The 24,677-nt window shown below is 39.5% G+C and overlaps 3 protein-coding genes across 3 annotated transcripts; 1 reads left to right on the forward strand and 2 right to left on the reverse strand.

The window, feature by feature from the left end:
* Positions 1-3,423: 3,423 nt before the first annotated feature.
* LOC311273835 (solute carrier family 22 member 7-like) lies at positions 3,424-7,910 on the reverse strand (the record flags this gene model as incomplete). Its single annotated transcript, XM_084381103.1, has 10 exons — positions 3,424-3,466; positions 3,548-3,754; positions 3,961-4,069; positions 5,103-5,317; positions 6,031-6,140; positions 6,227-6,350; positions 6,513-6,681; positions 6,865-7,019; positions 7,322-7,425; positions 7,530-7,910. 10 exons carry the CDS (start codon positions 7,908-7,910, stop codon positions 3,424-3,426), a joined length of 1,617 nt encoding a protein of 538 aa, XP_084237229.1.
* Positions 7,911-11,645: 3,735 nt separating this feature from the next.
* LOC311268451 (solute carrier family 22 member 7-like) lies at positions 11,646-16,252 on the forward strand. Its single transcript, XM_084372127.1, has 9 exons — positions 11,646-12,080; positions 12,195-12,298; positions 12,383-12,537; positions 12,668-12,836; positions 14,348-14,471; positions 14,593-14,702; positions 14,841-15,055; positions 15,170-15,278; positions 15,416-16,252. The coding sequence occupies exons 1-9, from the start codon at positions 11,700-11,702 to the stop codon at positions 15,624-15,626; spliced, it is 1,578 nt and encodes a 525-aa protein (XP_084228253.1). The 5' UTR covers positions 11,646-11,699; the 3' UTR covers positions 15,627-16,252.
* A 506-nt stretch (positions 16,253-16,758) lies between these two features.
* LOC311270426 (ATP-dependent RNA helicase DHX15-like) lies at positions 16,759-24,677 on the reverse strand. Its single transcript, XM_084375278.1, has 14 exons — positions 24,512-24,677; positions 22,644-22,986; positions 22,255-22,448; positions 21,981-22,140; positions 21,625-21,843; positions 21,369-21,536; positions 21,140-21,226; positions 20,866-21,015; positions 20,592-20,700; positions 20,311-20,502; positions 18,639-18,761; positions 17,640-17,830; positions 17,323-17,492; positions 16,759-17,210 (listed from the first exon to the last, which is right to left on the reverse strand). The coding sequence occupies exons 1-14, from the start codon at positions 24,574-24,576 to the stop codon at positions 17,093-17,095; spliced, it is 2,289 nt and encodes a 762-aa protein (XP_084231404.1). The 5' UTR covers positions 24,577-24,677; the 3' UTR covers positions 16,759-17,092.

Here is a 24,677-nt window from a genome sequence, read left to right on the forward strand (position 1 = left end):
AATGTGTATGTCAGTATGTGTGTATAAAGTTGAATAAACATCATAATGTGCGAGTGATGCTGACGTTTATGGGTTTATTGTGATAGGACAAGAAAGAGTGACAGGAAGTGGAGAGAGAGGGAGAGTGTTTGTGGATGACATGCAATAAAGAGTTATAGGATGGATTCAAACCCCGGGCCACTTTGGCAAGGACACAGCCTCTGTGCATGGGGGACATGCCCTAGCAATTGAGCTACCATGGCACTTCTAAAATGTGGAGTATCTGAACATGTGCCGGTCCTGTAGTGTCTGCCGAACCAGCAAAGAGAGTCAGCTGAGGGTCTGACATAGGACTTCTCCAGTTGTAGTAGTACCAGTAGCAGCAGCAGTAGTACAAGTAATAGCAGAGGTATTAGTGACTGTAGTAAAAGTAGTAGTGGTAGTAAAGGTTGTAGTAGTAGCCGTGATCGTGTGCTTTCTATGGTAAAATTCAGTTGAAAAAAAAGTTGAACACAAGCACCCTTGTCCCAAAAAGGCTGAAAATTAGATATTTGAATGGTTTCATAGCAGAAAGCATGCAGGTCTTGAAACATGCCAAAAATGCAAAATATTAAGGAAGGTCGCCCACTTGACAATCCAATAGTGTGAACCGACTTAATACTTGCAGGTGACTTATTGTAAATTTCTTGTAGCTTGGAAACAATTCCTCTTTCTTATCTTGTTTTACAAGTAAAACTTGGTGTGTGATAATTAGAAGGGAAAAACATAACAAGCAACTGTAGTGTCCTCGCTTCAGCTTGAAATGTTTAAATTTCAACTACTGAAGCTTCCAAAAATAATGAATAAGTATTATTAAAGGATGATTCAGTGATCTAATGTTCAGGCAGCAGTAAACACAGCCATCATCTGGAAGTCAGAGAAATGCATCCTATTGTTGACAGGTGTGGGTTTGATGTGCACAGGATCCACCTTTATTGCTTAAAGTGTAACTAAACCCCCGAACCACTTTTTTCTGCTGAAAACAAATGTACTTGGGTATGAAGTAGTGTTGTTGATGTATTCTGGCATTTTTTGAATTTCCAGCCCAGATGCACCTCAGCCAAAACCTAGGGGTTTAGTTACACTTTAAAGTAGACACTTAAGGTATATTGATGTGCTTAACTGGTACTGTGTAATTGAATGTGTTTTATTAGCTGTGTTGATGTTGCCTTCATGCCTTCAGCAAATGTTTTTAAGGCTGTACTGTACATCCTCACTTTCTAAACTTTTCAAAATAACGCAGATGACATCATGGCATTAGGTAGCTGTCAAATAGTGGTTGGAATTTACACAATGTTTTTTTAAATTTTTTTGCAAAACACAGTAAATTGTGTCTACAGTGGAATTAGCATGTCACTCAGAAGACAGTCTCATTTGGAGCAAAACACAGGGACACTAAATTGACAATATCATGAATAAACGTAAACAAACGCAACAACATGGACAGACTCAGGGCCATCCCTATCATCATCAGAATGCGTGATTTTTATTCAGTTTTTTTCCTCTGAGTCAATTTTAGTTGAAACTATTATCAGTCTAGTTCAGGAAATTAAATAAACATTAGTTACAATGGAAATTAATTGCTATTTTCACACTTACAAATAATCAAAACAAATCTTTGATGCAAATCATTTAAGAAGATACATGAACTGTATACAAAATGAATTTATGGTTTCTCATTACTCTCATTTCTCATTTTCCCTTGAATTTATCACACACTATGCCACATATAAAGCAAAAAAAGAAATAGTTGTTTTCTAAATTACAAGAAATTTACAGCAAGTCCCGTGCCAGTCTTGAGTCAGTTGATAAGCCCACCAAATCTCCAGAGGGTTCAGCAGCCGGATCTGCCATCTCAGATCCCCCTTTCTTTCATCTCTTTACCCTTGCTCCACTGTTTTATCACCTTATAACGACCTATTAAATCTCAGACTGTCTTCTGGTTTTTAGAATCAACTATTGCCTCCTCAGCTTTTACTTTCTTTCAGGAAATATCCTCTTGTTACTGAACCCAAAAATCAATCATGAATCAGTGATAAAATATTTAATTACATTTATTGAAAAAGTTATACATGTTGTACATATTTGAGAAACACTTGCATGTTCAGTCTTTTGTTGTTTAAACATATTACCACTACTTACAACGATCAGGCATAGCATTATGACCACTGACAGGTGAAGTGAATAACACTGATTATCTCTTCATCATGGCACCTGTTACTGGGTGGGATGTATTAGGCAGCAAGTGAAGTTGTTCTCAAAGTTGATGTGTTAGAAGCAGGAAAAATGGGCAAGCGTAAGGATTTGAGCGAGTTTGACAAGGGCCAAATTGTGATGGCTAGACGACTGGGTCAGAGCATCTCCAAAACTGCAGCTCTTGTTGGGTGTTCCTGGTCTGCAGTGGTGAGTATCTATCAAAAGTGGTCCAAGGAAGGAACAGTGGTGAACCGGCGACAGGGTCATGGGCGGCCAAGGCCAAAATTGATGCACGTGGGGAGCAAAGGCTGGCCCGTGTGGTCCGATCCAACAGACAAGCTACTGTTGCTCAAACTGCTGAAGAAGTTAATGCTGGTTCTGATAGAAAGGTGTCAGAATACACAGTGCATCGCAGTTTGTTGCGTATGGAGCTGCATAGCCGCAGGCCAGTCAGGGTGCCCATGCTGGCCCCTGTCCATCGCCGAAAGCACCAACAATGGGGACGTGAGCATCAGAACTAGACCATGGAGCAATGGAAGAAGGTGGCCTGGTCTGATGAACCACGTTTTCTTTTACATCACATGGATTGCCAGATGCGTGTGCATCGCTTACCTGGGGAACACATGGCACCAGGATGCACTATGGGAAAAAGGCAAGCCGGCAGAGGCAGTGTGATGCTTTGGGCAATGTTCTGCTGGGAAACCTTGGGTCCTGCCATCCATGTGGATGTTACTTTGACACATACCACATACCTAAGCATTGTTGCAGACCATGAACACCCTTTCATGGAAACGGTATCCCCTGATTCTTTCAGCAGGATAATACGTCGTGCCACAAAGCAAAAATGGTTCAGGAATTGTTTGATGAGCACAACAACGAGTTTGAGGTGTTGACTTGGCCTCCAAATTCCCCAGATCTCAATCCAATCGAGCATCTGTGGGATGTGCTGGACAAACAAGTCCGATCCATGGAGGCCCCCCCCACGCAACTTACAGGACTTAAAGGATCTGCTGCTAACATCTTGGTGCCAGATACCACAGCACACCTTCAGGGAACTAGTGGAGTCCATGCCTTGACGGGTCAGGGCTGTTTTGGCAGCAAAAGGGGGACCAACACAATGTTAGGCAGGTGGTCATAATGTTATGCCTGATCGGTGTATATTTCCTGCAACTCAACTTATGAGCCCTTTGGTTGCATTAAAGACAAAACTCAGGATAGAGATTTCTCCTCAGGTGTGGAGATTGACCTTCTTCTGAAACACAAAAGACATCTTCATGTTATATCATAACTCTCGTTTGATTGTTTGGATGCAAATCAAATTAAAGCCCAGTACCTTGTCTGTTCGACGTCCTCAACAGTCTCTGGCAGACGGACATTTTTTGTCTCAGGAAGAAAAAAAGCTGACAGCCCAGCAGCAAAAGTCACAAGGGAGAAAATAATACTTGGTAAATGGACCCACACTTCTTCAAGAAGAATGATCAGGGGAGACACAGCCACACCTATCCGGGCCATGAAGGAGCCGTAACCCAATCCATTTTGCCTGTGTTACCAAAAATGCAACACTCAAGTAACATTTAAGAAACAACCATTTCCAGGAAAGAACTGCAACTCCTTCATGTACAGTATAAAGACCTGCTCAGTGTGTTCAGTTAGATGTGTCAGTTAAACTTGCTTCCTGAAAAAAGTTCTCTGTATAGATGTTGATTGTAAATGTGCACAATCTAAGTTCTATATTAGTTTACTGACCTCATCACTGTGGGGTAAAGCTCAGTTGTGTACAGATATAGACCCGTAAAACCTGCCTCTGCCACCATTTTGCCCAAAGCTCCCAAAGCTGTCCGAAACATCCCCTTATCTGAAAAACAAAAAGTTGCATGAGGACATTTTAACTCAAACCTTTATTATGTGTAAAACCACTATGTGTAGATTTTGTCTATTTACAACTATGACATCCCCTAAAGGTGGTCAGGTACTGTCAATTTTATAACTACGGCTTTTTGTATATCTGTTTAAATGTGCCATTATGTTTGCTGCAGTTACATACTATGAGCATGGAAACGCTTAAAATGACAGAAAGCAGCCTATATGATTCAGACAAGGTTTTTGTTGGTCTATGGTGCAGCCCCTTCGGCTGCCTCAAGATAGAAATGCGGCATCATTGTTTCTGACCGTACCTCACTTTACACGTTCAGGGGTGCACAGATGGCCGCAAGTGCATTTATTACTTACACAGTGTGCACTGGGTGTGAAAATGGCAACTGCGTCAGTCTGAAACTAACAAAGACATTTGCACTGCACTGTGTGCCACTTTGCCCCAGGCGTAAGATAGGGCCCTTATTGTTTCAAAAGCCACATTTTTATGCAAGGTACCTGGAACTTTTAGTCTCAGAAACTACTTTTCAATTAACTAAAAGGTTCCACTGTGGTCCAGAGACCTGCAAGGTTTAGCTCACTGAGTCGTCTGACGGCTGTTTTCACTTGTCAATTTTGTGCACGACTATACAAAAACGATGCCTGGACTTGGTCTTTGGTCCATCTGTCATATTCTTTCTTCTGTAACTGCATGTTGAAGTGTTGAAGCACAATGAACTAAAACTGAACTGGACTGTGGCTGCAGATTTTTTAGAGGTGTTGACTGAAGTAAATGCTGCCCTTACTTGACCAATCAGAAATGTTCAACACTGCAAGCCCCAGCCCAAAAGTTCCAGTGCTACTCCAGAAAGTGCTACTTGAGTAGGAAGATGTAGGGGGGTTAAAATACTGTCCCTGAAACTTAATTTAGACTCTGGACCCTGCAGTGGAAACACCCTGAGTTACTCCAAAGGTCTCTGGAGAAAGTTCCTGTGGTGGAAACACGGCTAAAGTGACAGACACTTGAACTGATTTACCTTGAGGGATGAAGATGTTGCAAAGTACACAAAGTCCAGTCAGAACGAGTGATCCAGCTTGACTTAACCTTCGGCCAATTTTTTTAAAGCTGAAATAGATGAAGGCTTTTCCTGGTATTTCAATTGCGCCGTAGATGAACTGCGTGAGATAAATGTTCACCCCAAAACCATCAATATTCAAGCTGATTCCGTAATACGTAAAGGCCACTGCAAACCTATGAACAAAATGAAAGTAGTTTTTTTTAGTTAAACATTCGCCCCATAAGATAGTAGTTTCTGATTGGCTAGCGGGTATCTGTTACAGATTACTTAAACTCTCAATGTGCAAGGTAGGTTGGGTTCAGTAATACCATGTGATAATACAGTGTTGCGCCTTATTCTCCAAGAAGAAGTTATAAACTGTACTTTTTGTCAAATTAAGCAAAAACTAGAAACAATATGGTCTTTAAAAATCAGCAAGCAAAGATAATCCTACCCTAAGTAAAGTTGGTTATTTTTTTTAACATCTAATTCGAGAAAACAGTTACACCATAATTATACTGAATCTATACTTATAATTAGAGAGCAAATAGGAGATCCAAATCCACTATTACACACTATTTTACAAGATTATGCAATTAGAAATCAAATGCAATGCCATATCAGATCCAAAATATATTAATAAAACACAATTTTACCCTTACTATCAAATAATGATGTGAGCCTAGAGGAAGACGCATTTCACTGCCACACAGAGGAGTTCATACTGTCATCCTGTTCTAAGGTTAGGCAAGTGATATGAAGACAGTGGATTTAACAGATTATATACACACACACACACACACACACACACATATATATATATATATATATATATGTATATATGTATATTATAGCATTTAAAATCTCAGTTGTTTAAAACGCAAGAACAAAGAATTGTACTATATACCACACAATGCCAGTGAGTAGAGCCAGTCTCCTCATTCTGGGGGTCCTCACAAGGTCCAAAAACGAATATTTCTTGTTTTCATTTTCTACAAGTATTACTTTGGACAGAACCTGGAGAGGAAAAGGAAACTTTGGTCAGAGTGGAAGTTGGTATTAATAACTCACTAGAAATAATCAGACTCTGTAAAGTGTTGTACCTCAGGCTTTAGGTCAGCCATGAACTGCTCTCTGCCGTTGACTTTTGCACACTTGGTCAGGTAAAAATGAGCACTCTCCACCTTTCCGTTACTTATCAGCCATCTGGCTGACTCAGGGAGCCACCTGTGATTTTTCATAGAAAATCCAGAGTCAAACCTCTGCTTCCTTAAAACTAGATGCTATTAATGACAAGCAGCATCTTTAAACATTGTAAATACGTCTGGCTGATGCTAGAGCAGATTCATACTGTAAAAACTGAAAGATCAATTGTTTATTCTTCCTTACCATGTACATATAATGGCAAGGCACATTGGACAGGTTGCTGTGGCGGTCAGGTACCTCCAGTCATTCACAAAATAGGCCACAAGAGATAATAAAACAGTAGAAACACTCCAGTCCATACTTATTAAAATACCCACTGCAGTGCGATGCTTAATGTCCACCCATTCAATACCTATAAAAATAGCAATAATAAATATCTGTTTGAAATCTGTCTACAAAAACAACACTTCAACATCAAGTCATATCTTTATCTGTTTAAGTTAAAACACAATGTAATGGTAAAGCAGAAGATTGTATCACCTCAACAATTTTACTTTTTATCTTTTTCATTTTTGTTTTCTGAGAAAAAACTCACAAAGGACCACGGTGACTATACTTGTTCCAGAAAGTCCCAATCCTGTAAAGAACCTCATAGCAGCAAACATGACGAAATTAGATGAGAAAGCACTTGCAAATCCAAAGACTGTGGTTGTCACATAGGACACCAGAAGTGCTCTTTTCCTGCCAAACCTGTAAGACAAATTACAGATAAATCTATGGAATAGGTCATGTAAAAACACTTAGTTTGATAAAAAACTTCAGACGAAGGTGTAATGATACTTTATATTAACATATAACTATATATTCCTGCTTATACAAAGGCTACACTGTGTAATATATGTAGTCTGTACAGTAGATATTAAATGTGGAGTAAAGGTTAGAAACATGTTCAGGTTCGTCTGTGGAAATGAACTCCGTTAAACTTTGCCATACCTCAACTTTCTGTCAGTTTAGTTTTAACTTTGGACTTATACCAATACTTATACTTATACCTGTCACTCAGATAACCAAATACTGCTGCTCCAAACATGACCCCAATGAAGAAGATAGTTGCCGATGCTTTGTTCAGTCCTCTCTTATCACAAACCAGATCCCACTATGAGGTTAACACAGACAACACACAGAAAAGTAAAGAATCACGTGGTTAAATTGGGATTGATATAGCTAAATTCATTGTAAATGAAAATAAATCAAGCTCACCTCTGTGGCCAGAGTAGACTTAAAGGTGGTGTTATCGTACATCCATCCATTCTGACATGGCACTGTGGGTAGGTCAGTGGTGTTGGAGGAGTTTATCAGCAGATGATACTGAGGCTCTGCAAACATCTGACAGGCGCTTAGAGTCCCATCCTCCTGAACTGGAATACTGACAATAAGCCTCTCTGCCTGAGATAAATTCCTAAAAGCTTCTCCATAATCCAGAGAGGTGATGTCGCAGTGGTGAGAGGGAACAGCTGCTATGAAATTATTCAGCAGATAGTGAAAAGGCAAAGCCAAACGAGCAGCTAACATCAACAGGATCATCCTTAATTGGAATCTCCCAAAGCCATTCACCTCAGCCAGGATATTATCAAACTTCATCTTGGAAACAAATGTTGCAACAGCTCAGAAATGATATAAAATATCACATAGCACAAAATATGAAAAGGAGCCACTTTTGTGCTCTGTTAAATACTGTTGGTCAGTGGTCAGCTGAGAGAATATGTGCATTTGTAGTCCGACAAGCAGAAGGTTATTTGTTGATTTATAACAGGGAGATTACATCTGCCCTCAAATCACTTACAGCTTGACAAGTGACATATTAAAAAAAAAAAAAAATCATTTGCTAATAAACCCACTATAGCACAGTGCAAAAAAAACCTGTCTAGTTAAAATTTGACATACACTGAGGAAGAAATGATTGTCTTAGGGTTCAAAAACTGACATCTTGTGTTTTATAGTGAAAAATATTTGATGGACTGCCGTGAAATGGTTGTTTGAGTTAACTCTGTTGGCATTGCAATAAACATTGTTGTACTTGTAAGAACTTGTCTTGGTGTGCTCATAGTGCAGGACAGGCAACATCAACACAGCTAATAAAACACATTCAATTACACAAAGTACCAGTTAAGCACATCAATATACCTTAAGTGTCTGCTTTAAGCAATAAAGGTGGATCCTGTGCACATCAAACCCACACCTGTCAACAATAGGATGCATGTGCAATCCTATCACCTGCAAGTATTGAGTTGGTTCACACTACTGGATTGTCAAGTGGGCGACCTTTATTAATACTTAATACTTAATACTACTATTAATACTTCATTGATGAGCCCACTACATCTCCAGAGGGCTCAGCATTTGCTCTGGGCTCAGATCCCCCTTCCTTTCATCTCTTTGCCCTTCCTCCACTGTTTAATCCATTCATAAAAACACAATTATCACTGATCAGTGGTTGATAAAATATGTTATCACATTTACTTGTTTGAATGTTGAAGCAGTCATACTCTAGTTTCAAGACCTGCATGCTTTCTGCTATAAAACCATTAAAATATCTAGCCTTTTTAGGACAAGGGTGCTTGTATTCAACTTTTTGTCCTAAAATGTGTTTTTTTCAACAGAATTTTGGTTGCAGAGGTAACATTTATTTTTACATTAGTTTATGCTACTGCCCCTGATTTTTGCATTATTAACTACTGACACGTTAGTTAAGATATCCAATCGCTTGAAATAAGGCAATCTTATTTGGAGAAATTTGCCTACTTGATTAATATAATCATATTAAGCCAAGGTCTACATACAGTACAGTTATCTTCTAATTCAACCTTTAATTTTGAAGTGGCTTCAGTGTACGCCTTGTTCTAGGCTACTTGTTAATAAATTATGGCTCTTAATGTATATTGTTTATGCCACGGCCATTTCTTAACCCTTACAAATAGCGAGTCATGGCCTGAACATATAGTGTCTACAATTATGAAACTAAATGCATATTCTTTATTTTATGGATTTCTAATTGTCATGCCTTTTATGTCTATGCTAATTCTTTTTGATGTGTCTTGCTCAATAGCAAATGTAAGTTTCAGACCTCCTGTGACTAAGGTCTGACTTACTTTCAAGGCAGTGTGTTGCCATGTTAAGGGGCACATTGACCTGCATGTACTTGGATGTTCTGGAGTCATTAACAAATTATTTATTTGTAAAAATGTCAATACTTGTTATACAGATGACTGAGCATTGTTTGTGTGCCGTTGCCTTTACTAAACATTCACATGTTGTCATAGCTGACCATTAACCAGAAGTATTTACATTCATACAAGAGGATAAATCTAGGTGCTGTATCGTAGGCAACTGGACTTGCGTTTCAGAGTTGTTAGGGCCACTTGTGGGTCGTTGGTCAAACCGGCTTTCATGTGGGTTTCTTAGGCTAGGTGAGCCCAAGTGTGAATGGTTGTTAAGCTGTCTGGGGCATACCTGGCGCTCAAGAGTAAGAAAACTTTAGCCACTGACAAAATAACATTGACATTATTTATTGATGCAAGTAGAGTATTGTCGCAGAAAAAAGACATAGTAAGAATGTAGAATATTTTGTGAAAAAGTTTGCAACTTGAGAATTGTGAATGAATTCGTATGTTATCAACAAACTGGTGCCATCTTGTGTTTTTGATGTGTAAAAGCTGCAAGAAGTGCATCTGTCGAGACACACTTCTTGAGTGAGTCAGCACAAAATCTAATAGCAGCAATCTGAAGAGATTAAAATCCAGTTTAGAGGGCCACAATAATACTGGTAACCATATTCAAAACTATTCCACCAATGAAGACATGTACTTACTATTTCATTTTGGAAGATAAAATGCAGGCAGCATCAATGGCCAAGCAGTTCCTGCTGAAAAGGCAAGCAGACAAGAAGTCAGACATTATTATTTTCTGCTCTGTGTAATTTTTAACATTGTCACCTGTTCATACGATCAAGGTGTCTTGTATCTATTAAGAAATCAGCTAAAATGTGTCTGGATCTGGTGTGAACATTTATCAATGGCGCAATGAAAATTCACTTTGAACAAAATAGTACAAAGGTCAAATCAGACTGGAACAAGTTTTCCGACTGGGACTGTTCGTAATTTGCTGCATGTTTAATTCCACACTGTAAATGATCAATTTACACTTGTACTTCTTGCAGTACATGTGCCACTCCATAAGGTTTCTTACATTATTTTTTTCTTAAATATTTTTGTCTGACCCAGGACCAGTTTTCCTTCGGGGACCCCTCAGCAAATCACACAATATACCAATTTCTACATAATGTAGCTTTAAAGATGAGACTTTTTAATGTTCCAGAAGACAGTCAGTTTGGGTATGTGATCATATATCACGACTGGGGCTGCAACTCAATAATTACTTTTATTATCGGGTAATCTGGCGACAACATTCACGATTAATCAATCAATCATTTAGTCTAAAATGTTTTAAAGAAAAGGTGAAAAATGTTCATCACAATTTTCCAGAGCCGGAAGTGACGTCTTCAAATGTTTCTTGTTGTTCAACCATCATTCCAAACCACAAAGACTTTTCATTTACTATCATAAATGCTAAAGAAAAGCAACAATTCCTTACATTTAAAGGTAGGGAAGGCAATTCTGGAGAAAGGTAGTTGATTGTTGAGTCTCATTCCCAGGTTGTCAAAAACCAACGCTATATATAGTATTCAGCCCAAAATTCTTACCAAAAAGCTTCGGTATCTGACTGAGACTCAACAACTGACTATTCTCCAGAATCACCATACCTTTAAGATATGTTTTGCTTCAAAAGTAAACAGAAACAATTAATCAATTACCAAATAAGTTGGTGTTTTTATTTAGATTGACAACTCCATTTAACTGACCCATCGCTGCAGCTCTAATTGGTACTTAACTGTTCTCTTCACGGCAATGACATGCTCCATATGATGTTGAGGAATATCACTGAAGCAACAAAACGTAAACAAAATACATTTTTACAATAAACTATTTGAAATCAAATGTGATCATATACATTACACTACAGCTGATCCATGGCTACTTTTTGTGTTGTAATGTAATACAAAGATGGTATTTTTAAAACGAGATGCAATAAAATGATAACTCATGTCACATGTCTGCTTTAACTTTTAACCCACATTCATGCTGTTCCACATTCAAACAAAAGTTATTTTAGTGGTTAAGTGAAGTCAAATATTCACCAATTTCAACTGTAAACCTTCAGCCCCTGAAATGCCAAAGGTAAGCCTGTGCAGGTCTCACAGTCAGATTTGCTGTCTGTTTGTTTTGGGTATATATGCATGAGTGAGTGAAGAAAGAGGAATTGTTTTTTTTTTTATTTTAAAGAAAGACATTTAGCACACGTTGGGAGGCCATAATGAAGTTTGAGAACGTACTAGACGATATTAATGGATTTGGAAAATTTCAGATAATGATTATTGTAATCAGCTTCATCGGCCGCTTCACACTGCCCTGCCACTTCATGCTAAGCAACTTTGTGGCGGCTGTTCCCTCTCATCACTGCGACATCAGCTCTATGGATGACTTCGGTCGTTTTAGGAATTTATCCCACGAAGAGAAGCTTATTGTCAGTATTCCTGTCCAGAAGGATGGAACTCCAAGCTCCTGTCAGATGTTTGCAGAGCCTCAGTATGATCTGCTGCTCAACTCTTCCAACATTGCTGAACTACCGACAGTGCCGTGCGAGACTGGATGGAAGTACGATAACACCACCTTCAAGTCTACACTGACCTCAGAGGTGAGCTAAATTTCTTATCATTCGTAAGACAACAAAGTAAAATGTACTTGTTCACCATCATGACCACATTTCATAGAGAAATCACTCATGATCTCTTTATTTTTTTTGTACCAGTGGGACCTGGTGTGTGACAGTCGAGGGAAAAACAAAGCAACTGTTACCATCTTCTTTATTGGAGTGATGTTTGGAGCCATGACCTTTGGGAGTCTGAGTGACAGGTTTTTAACATTCTGCTTATAGCTTTGATTAAAACATTTCAACTTCAAACAAAACTAAAATTTCGAGACTCTGACTCTCTTTAGGTTTGGCCGAAGGATCATGCTGCTGGTGTCGTATGTGTCAGCAATGCTTTTTGCTGTTGCAAGCGCTTTTTCTACAACCTACGTGATGTTTGCCGTGCTGAGGTTCTTCACAGGGTTTTGTATCACTGGCATCATCATTGTCTCAACAGTCCTCAGTAATTATATATTTCATTTTACTAACTGTTGCCTCAGAAGCTTAGGCTACCTAATGCTGGCCTACAGAGAATTAAACAAGATTTCAACTGTTTTGATCCTCGCAATTGATGAAGTGTTTGTTCTTTGCAGGCATAGAGTGGGTGGACATCGAGCACAGGAAACTGGTGGGAGTGATTGACAGCTTATCCTGGACATTTGGAAACACAGTCTTTGCACTTATTGCTTACTTTGTTACTGACTGGCGGCGGCTAATTGTTAGTGTCTCCTCACCTCTAATCTTGGCCATCATCACATGGAGGTATGACTCAAATGGTCAACAACAGAGGCCCAGTTGTGAGTGACTGCTTAACACAGAGATGCTTAAATTGAGGCCTGCAGGCCAAAATCGACCTGCCCTACAGTTTGATATTGGTTCACCAGTTTGGGCACCCCTGGCTTAACATAATAAATACATGTTAGGGCAATATATATTATAAATATCATTATCCCAATATGAGACAGGTGTACCGTCTGAGACTTTGGATATCGTGACATAGCATAAGTGTTGGCCTTTCCTGGTTTGTTGGCCTTTCCTGGCAGCATTACAGTAAAGTGATGTTATTCTGAAGTAATACTTCCCTTTACTGACTTAGTCATTATAGCCACGTTACTGTTTATTATTTATAAAAAAAATAATATTGTGTTAATATTTTGTCAAAGTAACAAAAGTGTATTGCGATATAGCTTTAAAATATTGGGATATTATTTTAAGGCCATACCGCCCAGCCTAATAAATGTTTAATAAACATAAACAAAAAATTTATATAGTTTGTTAATTCCAAATTGCATAATCCCAAATATGAAATTAGATAAAGTTTCAAGTGTCAAAGGTTCATCTCACAAAAGCTTGACAGCGGTTTAAGATCGTATGCACAAGAGCGAATAGTTAGTGTAAGGTAGAGTGCAAGATCAAATAGCTAAACATGCAAAAGACGGAACAGCCAGAAAGTAAAACAGGTTAAACAGGGCTAACAAGTTTAAAGCAACATTATGTAACTTTTTTACCTTAAAATAACAGCTTCAAAATCATTGTGATGGTACAGTATCTTGTAACAGGGTGAAAAGTGTCTCTGTCACAGCCATTAGTTGTTTCTGCGATAGATAGATAGATAGATAGATAGATAGATAGATAGAACTTTATTAATCCCAAGGGGAAATTAGGTTACCATAGCAGCTGGTACATTCAAGTACAAATACAGTACAAATATAGAATAAGAAGCAATAAAGTACTATATACAATATACAAAAGAACAATATATTACTATATACAATATACAAAAGAACAATGTATCTTCAGAGTAGGATCACAGCGTTACATACATGTTTACTTCAACATACACGTTTTCAACACTTAACATTGTTATAATGTAATGAGTTTTGTCGGTCAGCGCCTACATTACGTCTGACAAATTCTTACAGACCTGGGATTTGTATTTACAACAGTGGTGTTGCACTGTGGGGGGCAGCAACTCACACAAAATGCCATTTTCTACAACATGTTGCCTTAAAGGAAGGATACCACTATGGCTCACTAAAGTCTTCTCAATCTGTAAATTAAGTTTACAGAAGATGGCAGGAGTTATGAAATAGTGACTCTGGTAGGTCATATTGCAATCTGTTCGGAGCACCTGCATGTTTAAAATAAAAATATCAATATTTGGTGCCAGTGTATCGCCAATCGTATCGCAGGAGGATATTTGTTTTAATGTAAACATGCAGTGGAATTAATCACCATCAACAGTACAGAATGTCTTTACCTTTGACAATCAGGTGGATGCCAGAATCTGCACGGTGGCTCATTGCAAATGGAAAGCTGGAGCAAGCTCAGATGTATCTGAAGAAATGTGCCAAAATGAACAAAGCAGAGAAGTCGGTCGATAAACTCAAAACAGAGGTTAGTATATTCAAGATGACTGATAGGTCAAGAAAACTAACAATGAGTTGTATGGGGTAATATCCTGTGACTTATATTCAACACATGGTTTAAAGATTAATTCTGATTTGCATTCTTTCAGACGTTATCAACCATTGTTGTGACTGAGAAAAGGGATCGGGCATATTCATACCTCGATCTCGTGCGCACACCCAAAATGAGGAAACTGGCCCTGCGCACTGGCACACTGTGGTCTGTATTCCCAATGTGATTGTGTTCGGTCATTTAGGTTGTAAAATATCTTGTGTTTCGGTCAGAGAGTCAGTTTTCCAGATTATTCAGATGACCAGTCCTTATTGGATCTATTGTATCCACTCTCTCTTCCTCCAGGTTTTGTATTGCAACCACATTTTACGGCATCAGCTTCAACATCACAGGCTTTGGGCTCAACATCTATCTCACGCAGTTTACCTATGCTTTGATTGAGCTCCCAGTCAAAGTGTCTGTTTACTTCTTACTTGATAAGATCGGCAGACGATCCACTGAGGTGGGAGCTCTGCTGTTGGCTGCCGTCTGTCTTGGGATCAACATTGTGGTACCTAAAGGTAGGTAACTGTTAAAAGAGATTACAGTAATTGTATATGAGAATATAAGGAATTATAGTATTTTCATTATTAGACACTAAGAAGTCATCCCTGTTACTGATGTCCTGTTTTCAGACATGTCTGTTGTCCGAACTGTGGTGGCCATCATTGGAAAAGGGTTTTCTTCAGCGTCCTTTGCAACTATTGTGCTCTACAGTTCTGAGCTCTATCCCACTGTAGTGAGGTAACTCTGCATACCATCCTTTTTATCCTTGCTGTCTCAATCTGAACATCTTTTTTCAGGATTTTTCCTTCCTAAAAGTAATTAAACTCCTCTTTTAGAGCCCTGAAGTGAATACATGAATGAATGTTTGTCTTTAGGCAGAATGGTATGGGCTACAATTCCTTCATGGCTCGGCTTGGCGTAGCCGTGGCTCCGATGATCCTCCTACTGGATGAGGTGTGGAAGGACCTGCCTCAGGTCGTCCTGTGCCTTGCAGCTGTACTGGGGGGATTAGTGGCAAGAACGCTGGCAGAGACTCGCAGCCGGTGCCTCCCAGAGACCATAGAGGATATTGAAGAGCAGTGGTAGTGAAAACAGTCACTGGCATCAGTGTGTATTCAGTCATGTGGTTATTTCAAGTACTTCGGTTTGTGTATGTTATTTGATCTGAATATTGGTTAGTTTGAAGGATCTTTAAGGTGTAAGGAACACTGTGCTCTTTCAGTAACACTGAAGTTAGTAAATAGTACAATTGACTACCAGTAAATAAGAGCTAAGATAAAATCCTTTATTAGTGCCACGAGAGGGAAATTAATAGTTACGGGAACAAAGGGGATAGCAAAAGGTGGTATAAGACAGTGGTTCCCCACCTTTTATTTGACCCTTTATAACAGACCACCTGGTGGCTCAGGGTCCAAATGCGGACCTTTGATCATACAGGCTGTAGAAGCAGAAAAAAGTCACGTGAATCAAACTGGAAACCTACTTCTAGGATTAAAAAGATGCATTTTTTACTGTATATTTCTGAGAAAACTAACAAAGTGCATTGATTTAACTTTAAATTCTGAGCTTTACTGGTCAGATAGGAAAATAGGCTTAAAGTCAGGCACCTTTGTTCAAATCTGGCCCTTGTAAAAAAAAGTATCTGGACAGGCCTGCTTTCAAATTACAGTATATATGACAACTCACAAACTTTTGTCAGGGGATACAGTCAGTGAGCCTGTGAGCATTTTAGCCCCATGAGTGATGTTTCCTTCCAAGATTGTATCATTTTTTGTTTTCTTTCCCTGTGAACGCAAAACTACCCAGTATTTTAAAATGCAATAAAAATGTAAACACAATTTTGTACAGCAGTGAAGTTTTTTTCTTTGTCATTCATCCTTCAACCCCTAAACTTTTATCCTGAGATCTTTCAAGAGGGAACCTCTAGTTTTAAGTTCAATTGTGTACAATATTCACTGTTGTGAAAAATTAAGTGTTTTAATGAATGCTTCGGACCGGATTTCATTTCCTCAAAACTTAAACCAGAACACACTGTAAACAGTTTATCTGTACAGTTGGGTATTATATAAAAGCTGAGTTGAACTGTAACAAAGTGGCTGCTGAGAATCAAAGAAACACTAGAATGGCACTCAGTAGAGTGCATACCACCGTCAAGACCCAACAGCCCCCATGATTTTTTTGCAATAACAGGCTTTACTAATTAATATGTACACAGAAATTAAGTCAAAGCTCCTTTATTAAAGAAACAAAGCAAGCACAAATCTTTTTTATGACTCAGCAATCCCCTAAAGGAAGTCAACCACATCTAAATGACATGTTTCTGATATTCCTTTTGAAAATCTTTATAGCCAGTTTCTAATATTTACTGCTGATATTTTCATATGACATAACATTTAGTTACATAATTAACATTGATGGGAAAAAGAAAACAAAAAAAAGCAAACAGAATATAAAAATCAAGATGCCAAATTTGAAACATTAAGATACAATGATACAGAAAGATCTAAAACTATTGAACGCAGTTGTTTTCCAGGACACTTCTTGGCTATTGTTCAGTACTGGGAATACTCCTTGCTCTCTAGTTTGGCAACGATTCGCTCCAGCTGTCTTTTAGCTTCACATTGTGGGAAGTTACTCATTTCATAGTACTGGGGCGCAATCTTCACCAGCCTGTAACAGAAGAAAGAACAGGATGAAATAACGTGTCAGGAGATCATTTACAATCAAAGCTCACTCACTCATTCATTTTCATGAACCTGTATTTCTTAATTTCCAAACGTACCACTCTGGTTTGATGTCTGTGCAAGTGCGGATGTAGTTTTTGGTGGTGAGGACAAATTCATTGTAGAGCACCCACTCGGGCTTGTGGTCCAGGACTGTAGATGGGTGCAGCTGTACCACTTGGTTGTCTTTGACTGTGAGGTAATGACCTGTGCGCTCCAAATGTGCCACCTGGAGGATAAAACAATAAAACAGATTAATGTAGAACTCTAGAACGGCTGCAAACTTAAGTTGTATCCTGTAAAAACATCTTGTACCACGTCATTGGATTACTGTCTTACCAAACAACTATTCAAACATTAACTGCCGTGTGTTTACCTGCATGAAGAAGCCGGTGCAGAGCGCCCGGCGGATGTTGATGTAATAATCTCTGCTGGTGAACTCTGTGCTCCGGCGGGGCAGATTGAAGCGGTCCATGATCCTGGACAGCTGCTGCCTCACGTTGTCAGCAGACATCAGTGAACGGTAGTTGACAAAGTTGTCATAGCACCACTGGTTAGACTCGTGGTCTGGAAAGGGTATAACAAGGATTTAGATAGAGTTGGTTAAGTGTCAGGTTTACATACTTTCAAATACAGGTTTGAGAGGTCTGATTTAGAGAACAGATTTAAAGCTGGATTTATCAATATTTTTTTCATATTAACAATGGATCAAATGATTGAGTAAAGCAGTAGGGGTGCGCCCCCTAGGGGGACCCTGAAGTTACAGCAGCAGGGGCGCTGCAAGGCCAAACGAATGAATGATGAGATATTCTGCACCTCTAGTATGGATAAGTTTGGATAGGACTCCCAGGTTAACATAAAGCTGACAATGTATCTACACCAAACGTCACCAAAACAAAGACAAGGGAACAAGACAAGGCATTAGTTTACATAAGGTCACTTATAATGACAAACCTGCTGATAAATGTCAATAAATTTGCAGTAATGTTCTCTTTGGAGCATTTTAGTTTATTTTGGGGAGGGATGGGACAATATACGACTTCACAATAAATAAAAAATAAAACACAGGATAAGTTTTCATTGCCCAGATCGATGATTGTGACTATCCTCTAGAGTGGCTTGAAAAAGATGTCTAGATATAATTTTCAGAAAGAAAGGTAACCAATCTGAAAATGTAAATGACATGTTGCCAGTGCATAAAACCAATAATTTGTTGAGCTTTACAAATCCAGAGGAGAGTCTAAAGAATAGCAAAGCAGTCATTGCTGAAAAAAATAACAGTTACATTGAAAATGTAATCAAATCGTGACCTTACGACTGAAAGTCAAATCACATTGTGGATTTAGAGAATCTGAATCTAAAACTGAATACTCACTTTGTTTGAAGGCGTGGTAGACGTTGAGCAGCGTCAAGTGGTCTCCATCGATGTGAGCGAACCTCATCTTGGACTCGTCGGCTGCCTTCTTAGCCTCCGTGGGGCGGACAAAACACTGTGGGACTAAACAAGGTTGGTATGGGCCCCAACAAAGCCGCCCATAGGGATGAGTCAAACATTCAGAGAAAAATGGAGCAAAGCCTATGATGCTAGGGCACTCGACACTGCGTTGGGACAGGGCAGGACCACAAGCTCTATCAAAGGGGGGCTGCAGTCTTTTCTCATGGTCATTCCCAACTGTATTGGCTATTAGCTCGTAGAGAGGGGGGTCATTTAACCACATCTGTAAAACAAGAGTTTTCACACAACTACAGAGTGTTAGGGACATCAGCAATGCTTTAACTTTTCAAGACTCAGAAATTTTACTTTTTTTTTGTATCAACATGTAACGGTTAGGCCTTTAAGAGAGCAGATCACTAAAATACTTCCACGCTACACATGAGAACTAACATAACGATAATAGTTAAAATTCACAATGCATTATTTCAATGAAAAGAAAATTGTGATAAATGCGATGAATGTGAAGAAATTTAAGTGGTGCCTGCCCTATCCACTTGCTTTGGTTTCATTGAACATATAGTACATATTATGGCCCTAAACTGCCCAGAGTGACAGGCATTTCAACCAAAACAGAATTTGTGGATTATCGATCTTTTACAGAAGCTGATAACAGTCGTGGTTGCAATTAACCTTTTTCCCCCAAGAAAATCCTTGAGATAATTATTCTGTTATCTTCAGATAATAGGACTTAATTTAATGGAGATAACAACAATTAACTTGTGATCTAAAGATAACGGCATTCAAATTCATTCAATTATTTGCATCGACAGCTGTTCTCTGCATCTAACTTTTTTGACAATGACGCATGATTTCATATGGGGCTGCATGGCACTAAAAACTGCCATGCATATTAAGCGGTTTAATATTATGTTAAAATAATAATGAACATTTTTAACATACATTTCCTGTACCATATTTTCTTGGTAAAAAATAAAATCTTTAAAAGAGTAAGACCAAGATTTAAACAAAGATTTATTCATCTCCAAAAAGCTAAATATTATTTATTACCGTAACCTCAGATATCAGGTGACCATGGTAGGGTCCCCAACAATGTTCAAACAAATTATGTTGAGTTTTGCAACTCATTTTTTTTAAATAAAGTTCTATTAAAGCTGCAACTCTGTGTGCATTCCCAATCAGGAAAAATTCTCATATTTGACACTCTCTCACATCTGGATATAACTACAATATGATCGTCACTTGATATACTGAAGGATTGTCACTTGCTGGTTTAAACCAATATAATAGAATTAAATTCAAAGGCCTGTTCATATGACATGAGGCCAATATTATGTTTGCTACGTTTTTATGGGAATCAAACACAGGGAAAAAAAAAAAAAAAATCACAATAACACGAAATTAAACATGTGCTTATGAATGATTAATAGTCCCGCCTTCATTTGTTCCATAATGCTGTTCACAAGCTATGATCTTGGTGGGACACTTTTTTTTTTTTTCTTCAAATACCACCAGTGAGTAGTGGTGTGTTTAACCCTCAAGAGATTTGGCCCACAGAAGGCAAGGAAGATGTCAGCCCAGTCCTGGGCATTACCTGACAGCATGGCAGTAATGGAAAGGATCTCGTTAGAGCAGTTAAACTCGCAGCTGGCAATGACCATCTTAGCCAGCTGGGGGTCCAAAGGGAACTCTGCCATCATGGAGCCCAGCTCTGTCAGGTCACCGTCGTCGTTGAGAGCTGCCAGGTAATTCAGCAGCTCGAGGGCCCTCATCAGTGTCTCAGGAGCTGCAGAGGAAGAGAGGGAGAAGATAGAACTTAGTTGAAGCTTAAGAAAATGTTTTATCGCTCAATTTAACTAATGCATAACAACTCACCTGGTGGATCCATGAAGTCAAAGTGCACAAGATCATCAATACCCAGCTTTTTCAGCTGCAGCACAACAGATCCCAGGTTGGATCGAAGAATCTCAGGGTATGTGTTATCCTAAGATGAGGACGTTTACAATGTTAATAAGCAACAAAAGACAATCATGACTGTGCAGTTATCTTTAAAACACACTAAACTAACTGTTTTTTTGTTGTGTTTGTGTCTACTTCCATATCTCATTAACTTCAAAGATGACGAGAAGCCTTTGTAATTGTCACTTGCCTGCATCTCTGTTTTGTAGGCCTTCTCTGTGTAGAGGCGGAAACATTTCCCTGGACGTGTTCTGCCGGCTCGTCCCGCCCTCTGCTGGGCAGAAGCTTTACTGATCGCCGTGACGAGCAAGGATTCAACTCTGATACGGGGATTGTAAACCTGAACAAATATTTGGAAGCATGTTTAGTTGAAACATCTGAGTTAAATGAATGAGTTTTTAGCCATTTTACACACAGGATTAAATGCACCAAAACTCCAGTGAAGTGAGTTATGCTCCACCCACCTTTTGCTTTGCAAATCCAGGATCAATGACGAACACGACACCATCAATTGTCAGAGAGGTCTCAGCAATGTTTGTCGAAACCACAACCTGAGGATGAAGCAACAGGCGGTGAGATATCCATCATCAATGGACACATAACGTAAAGCCATCTACAGAGCAAGATGCATCATTTAATCTAGTCCCTTAAAAGTTCTGTTAAAATTTCTCGGTTCCATTATTTACAACATACCTTTCTTCCTATTGCACCATTGGGCTTTCTTGGAGGAGGCGGCTCAAAGATCCGTTGCTGCTGCTGTGGTGGCAATGTGGAATACAGTGGAATGATTTTGATGTCTCCAACTTCAGGTCCGAGGTCATCGACCTCACGCTTAATCCGTTTGCAGGCCTCATCAATTTCCTGAAAGAAAAATTAAGATTTCAGTTTGTTTTTTAAGGAGAAACAACAATGCAGCAATAATGAAAAACCCACTGTCCACAAGTCTTACCTCTTGTCCAGTGAGGAAGAGAAGGCAGTCGCCTTCTTCTTCCTCACACATGTGTATCTGGATGACGGTGCGGATCGCTGCCTCAAGGTAGTCTCGCTCCGGTTCGGGTGTGTAGAAAATCTCGACAGGGTGTGTACGTCCAGGAATCGTCAGAAGAGGACAGTTGTCAAAGTAAACCTGGAACTTCCCGGCATCTAGCGTGGCACTCATGACGATCACCTGTGCACAAAGGAAAAACTTTGCTGTATATGTTGCGTTTCCAAGCATGAAGCAAAGCACCTGGTTCTAGCAAATTAATACATATACTGTGATAAAAGCAAGCAAATAGATCACAGCGGTTATTGAAAAAATAATACCTTGAGATCCGGTCTTTGGCGCACCACCTCCTTGAGTACTCCCATGAGGATATCTGTGGCCAGAGTACGCTCGTGGGCCTCGTCCAGAATGATCACACCATACCGTTCCAGCAGCGGGTCGTTCATAGCTTCTCTTAGTAACATACCATCTGTCATGTACCTAAACAAATAACAGACATGCTTTGTTAGATTCAGACCTTCTGGACTGATTGCACTGTGCCTATAAAAAGCCATTTTTGTGCATTAGCAGACCTCTAAGACCACAATCTCTTACTTGAGAATAGTCTTAGCAGAGCTACAGTCCTCAAATCGGATGGAGTAACCGACTTCCTGTCCAAGCATGACGTCCATTTCGTCGGCCACCCTCTGAGCCACGCTCATAGCCGCCACTCTCCTGGGCTGAGTACAGGCAACCGCCCGCTTAGGACCTGGCTGGCCCCGCACCATGTCCACACACCACTGTGGGATCTGGTGGTTGAAGCAAAGTTTGCAATTTGTTCAGATATAAAAGTTTAAGAGGAGAGTATCAAATCATTCTTATTTTTGACACTGCAACACTCTGTCATCATACTGACTATGATGAAACTTCAAAAACTTTTAACATGCACTATACAAGCTTTCAGTCCAGAACATTAGAGATTGGTGGATTTACTGTTTTCACACCTGTGTTGTCTTTCCAGAACCAGTCTCTCCGACAAGGACAAAGCTCTGATGACGCGTGATGATGTCACTGAAGCTTTCCTTGTACTCCCACACTGGAAGCTGTAACCTCTTCTTCAGGATCTCGTAGTAGCGCGGCGTGTGCGGCAGGTTGGTGAACGGGTTGATCTGCTGCTGCATGGCCATCTGCTTGATTGTTGGCATGCATGGCACTGGTGCCGTGCTGTTCGACGGGGCAGGAGTAGGCTTCGGGTCTCTGTCCCGGTCTCTGTCCCTGTCCCGGTCCCTATCTCGGTCCCTGTCCCTGGAGCGGTCCTCGCGGTCTCTGTCACGGTCCCTGTCCCTCCTGTCAACATCAGAGTAGGGCATCAATATAAATATATAACAATGTAAGGAAGCAGTTTTGTGATTTTCTGGCTATACTACTTTGAAATGGACAACACTACTATGTACACTATAGCCCATCCAATAATAGTTCTTGGAGGCCAACACTGATACGGATATGAGTTTTACCAAAGTTCCCATCATAATAACCGTGTCTATCATATTCTTTAAAAAAAAAAAAAAAAAGTACCCATACATTTGTTTTTAAAGGATTAAGACCCATGTATTGTGACTTGGATTTATTGCAAATGTGTTGTGCAGGCGAGACGAGGACGTCAATAGCAAGAAAAACACCCAGACAAAACCCATTATAATAATAAGTATCATCATAATATGAGGAGGTCAGGACATTGTGCTTCCACAAACATTAAAATATCCTTACATAGATAAAGAGATTCATCCTGTGCTAGCTTTGTTAAGTACTGCTACAGCTGCAGGTACGAAAGTATATCTGTATTATTTACTTCTCCCCTCAAGGGCCACTAACTTGGCAGTGCTTTCTGTTGGAAACACTATACAGTGGTGGCACTGTTTCTAGACTACCTAAAAATCTAATGAGCAACATACACACAGATGTTGACATATCTGCATTGCTAATCTTAGCTAATGTACACACACTAGGGTGTCTGTTCATTGGACACAGCTAGCTAAAACAGTCCTGCAACTAACCCCACCATTATGAAGGCTTTTAAATGTAATGTTGTTTAACCTTTAACCATTTTGGAGGTGATACCTGATACTTCAGCACAGAGAGCCTACTCTCTTAGACACACATCCCAATACGATGCAATACACTTCAACCCCTCCAAAACAATAAGACTGAATGAACACCTTATTAAAACTGTTTCAACTAAAACTAAAACATTATAACCTCCACAGAATAGTATTAATTGCAGGACAATCGCCACTAGTTTTAGCTGAAATGCTGATTAACTCATTAAGATTAAAGTTAAAGTTTTGGTAAGCATGCAGGCTAGCACAATGCTAAGCACAAGGTCTGTTGGGTGCCGATAGTATAATAATACAAATATAAGAATTACATAACATTACTTCTATTAAAAGTTTGCTTTTAAACGTGATAAGCCTGCCTTTTAATGTGTGGCTAAGGTTAGCTGGCTAAGTCAACTTCAGCTCGCTAGCAAAGGTTGTTAGCATTTCGCTGAGTTACCGTTAGCCACACACGTGCCTCAATAGTGAGGGTAACGTAGATGCTTCGTTTGTTAGCCCGAGTCACCCCAAATGGCTAAATGAGGTTATTATCACAATGCGGCTAAATGTTTTACATTTATAGTCATGTATCAGAGGACACTCGGGTGCAGCTGAGGAACACCGGCTTGAACCAGAACCACAGCGTATGGTTATATTGTCTCGGTTCTTCTAATACATCCGTAGTGGCTGTTAGCCAAAATGGCTAGCATCGGCTAGCAGTTAGCTAGCTAGTATCTAACTGGTTAAAGCAGACATGTTCACTTCAGAGCTTCACCTACCCGTCAGATCTCTTCTTACTGGTGGAATAGTCATCACCCAAATCCAGCCGATGTCTTTTGGACATCTTTCGGAGAAAATGTAGCTTATGTTTAATCTATTAACGTGAACACTGTTCTACCGGGTAATATGGAACTAACTTGGTTTCCAGTTTCCTGTGAGGTGCCT

Source organism: Pagrus pagrus (genome assembly GCF_965226575.1).
Source record: "Pagrus pagrus genome assembly, chromosome: 2".
NCBI lineage: Eukaryota > Metazoa > Chordata > Actinopteri > Spariformes > Sparidae > Pagrus > Pagrus pagrus.

What these genes read in the sequence shown, in the direction of transcription:
- LOC311268451 (XM_084372127.1), top strand. Translation starts at nt 11,700, where the DNA reads ATGAAGTTTGAGAACGTACTAGACGATATTAATGGATTTGGAAAATTT. An exon ending in CATTGTCTCAACAGTCCTCA is followed by an intron (nt 12,538 to 12,667) that starts GTAATTATATAT and finishes TGTTCTTTGCAG; the next exon opens with GCATAGAGTGGGTGGACATC. An exon ending in CTGCGCACTGGCACACTGTG is followed by an intron (nt 14,703 to 14,840) that starts GTCTGTATTCCC and finishes CTCTTCCTCCAG; the next exon opens with GTTTTGTATTGCAACCACAT.
- LOC311270426 (XM_084375278.1), bottom strand. Translation starts at nt 24,576, where the DNA reads ATGTCCAAAAGACATCGGCTGGATTTGGGTGATGACTATTCCACCAGT. An exon ending in GTTCTGGAAAGACAACACAG is followed by an intron (nt 22,449 to 22,643) that starts GTGTGAAAACAG and finishes TTCAACCACCAG; the next exon opens with ATCCCACAGTGGTGTGTGGA. An exon ending in CTGGATTTGCAAAGCAAAAG is followed by an intron (nt 21,016 to 21,139) that starts GTGGGTGGAGCA and finishes ATATTTGTTCAG; the next exon opens with GTTTACAATCCCCGTATCAG.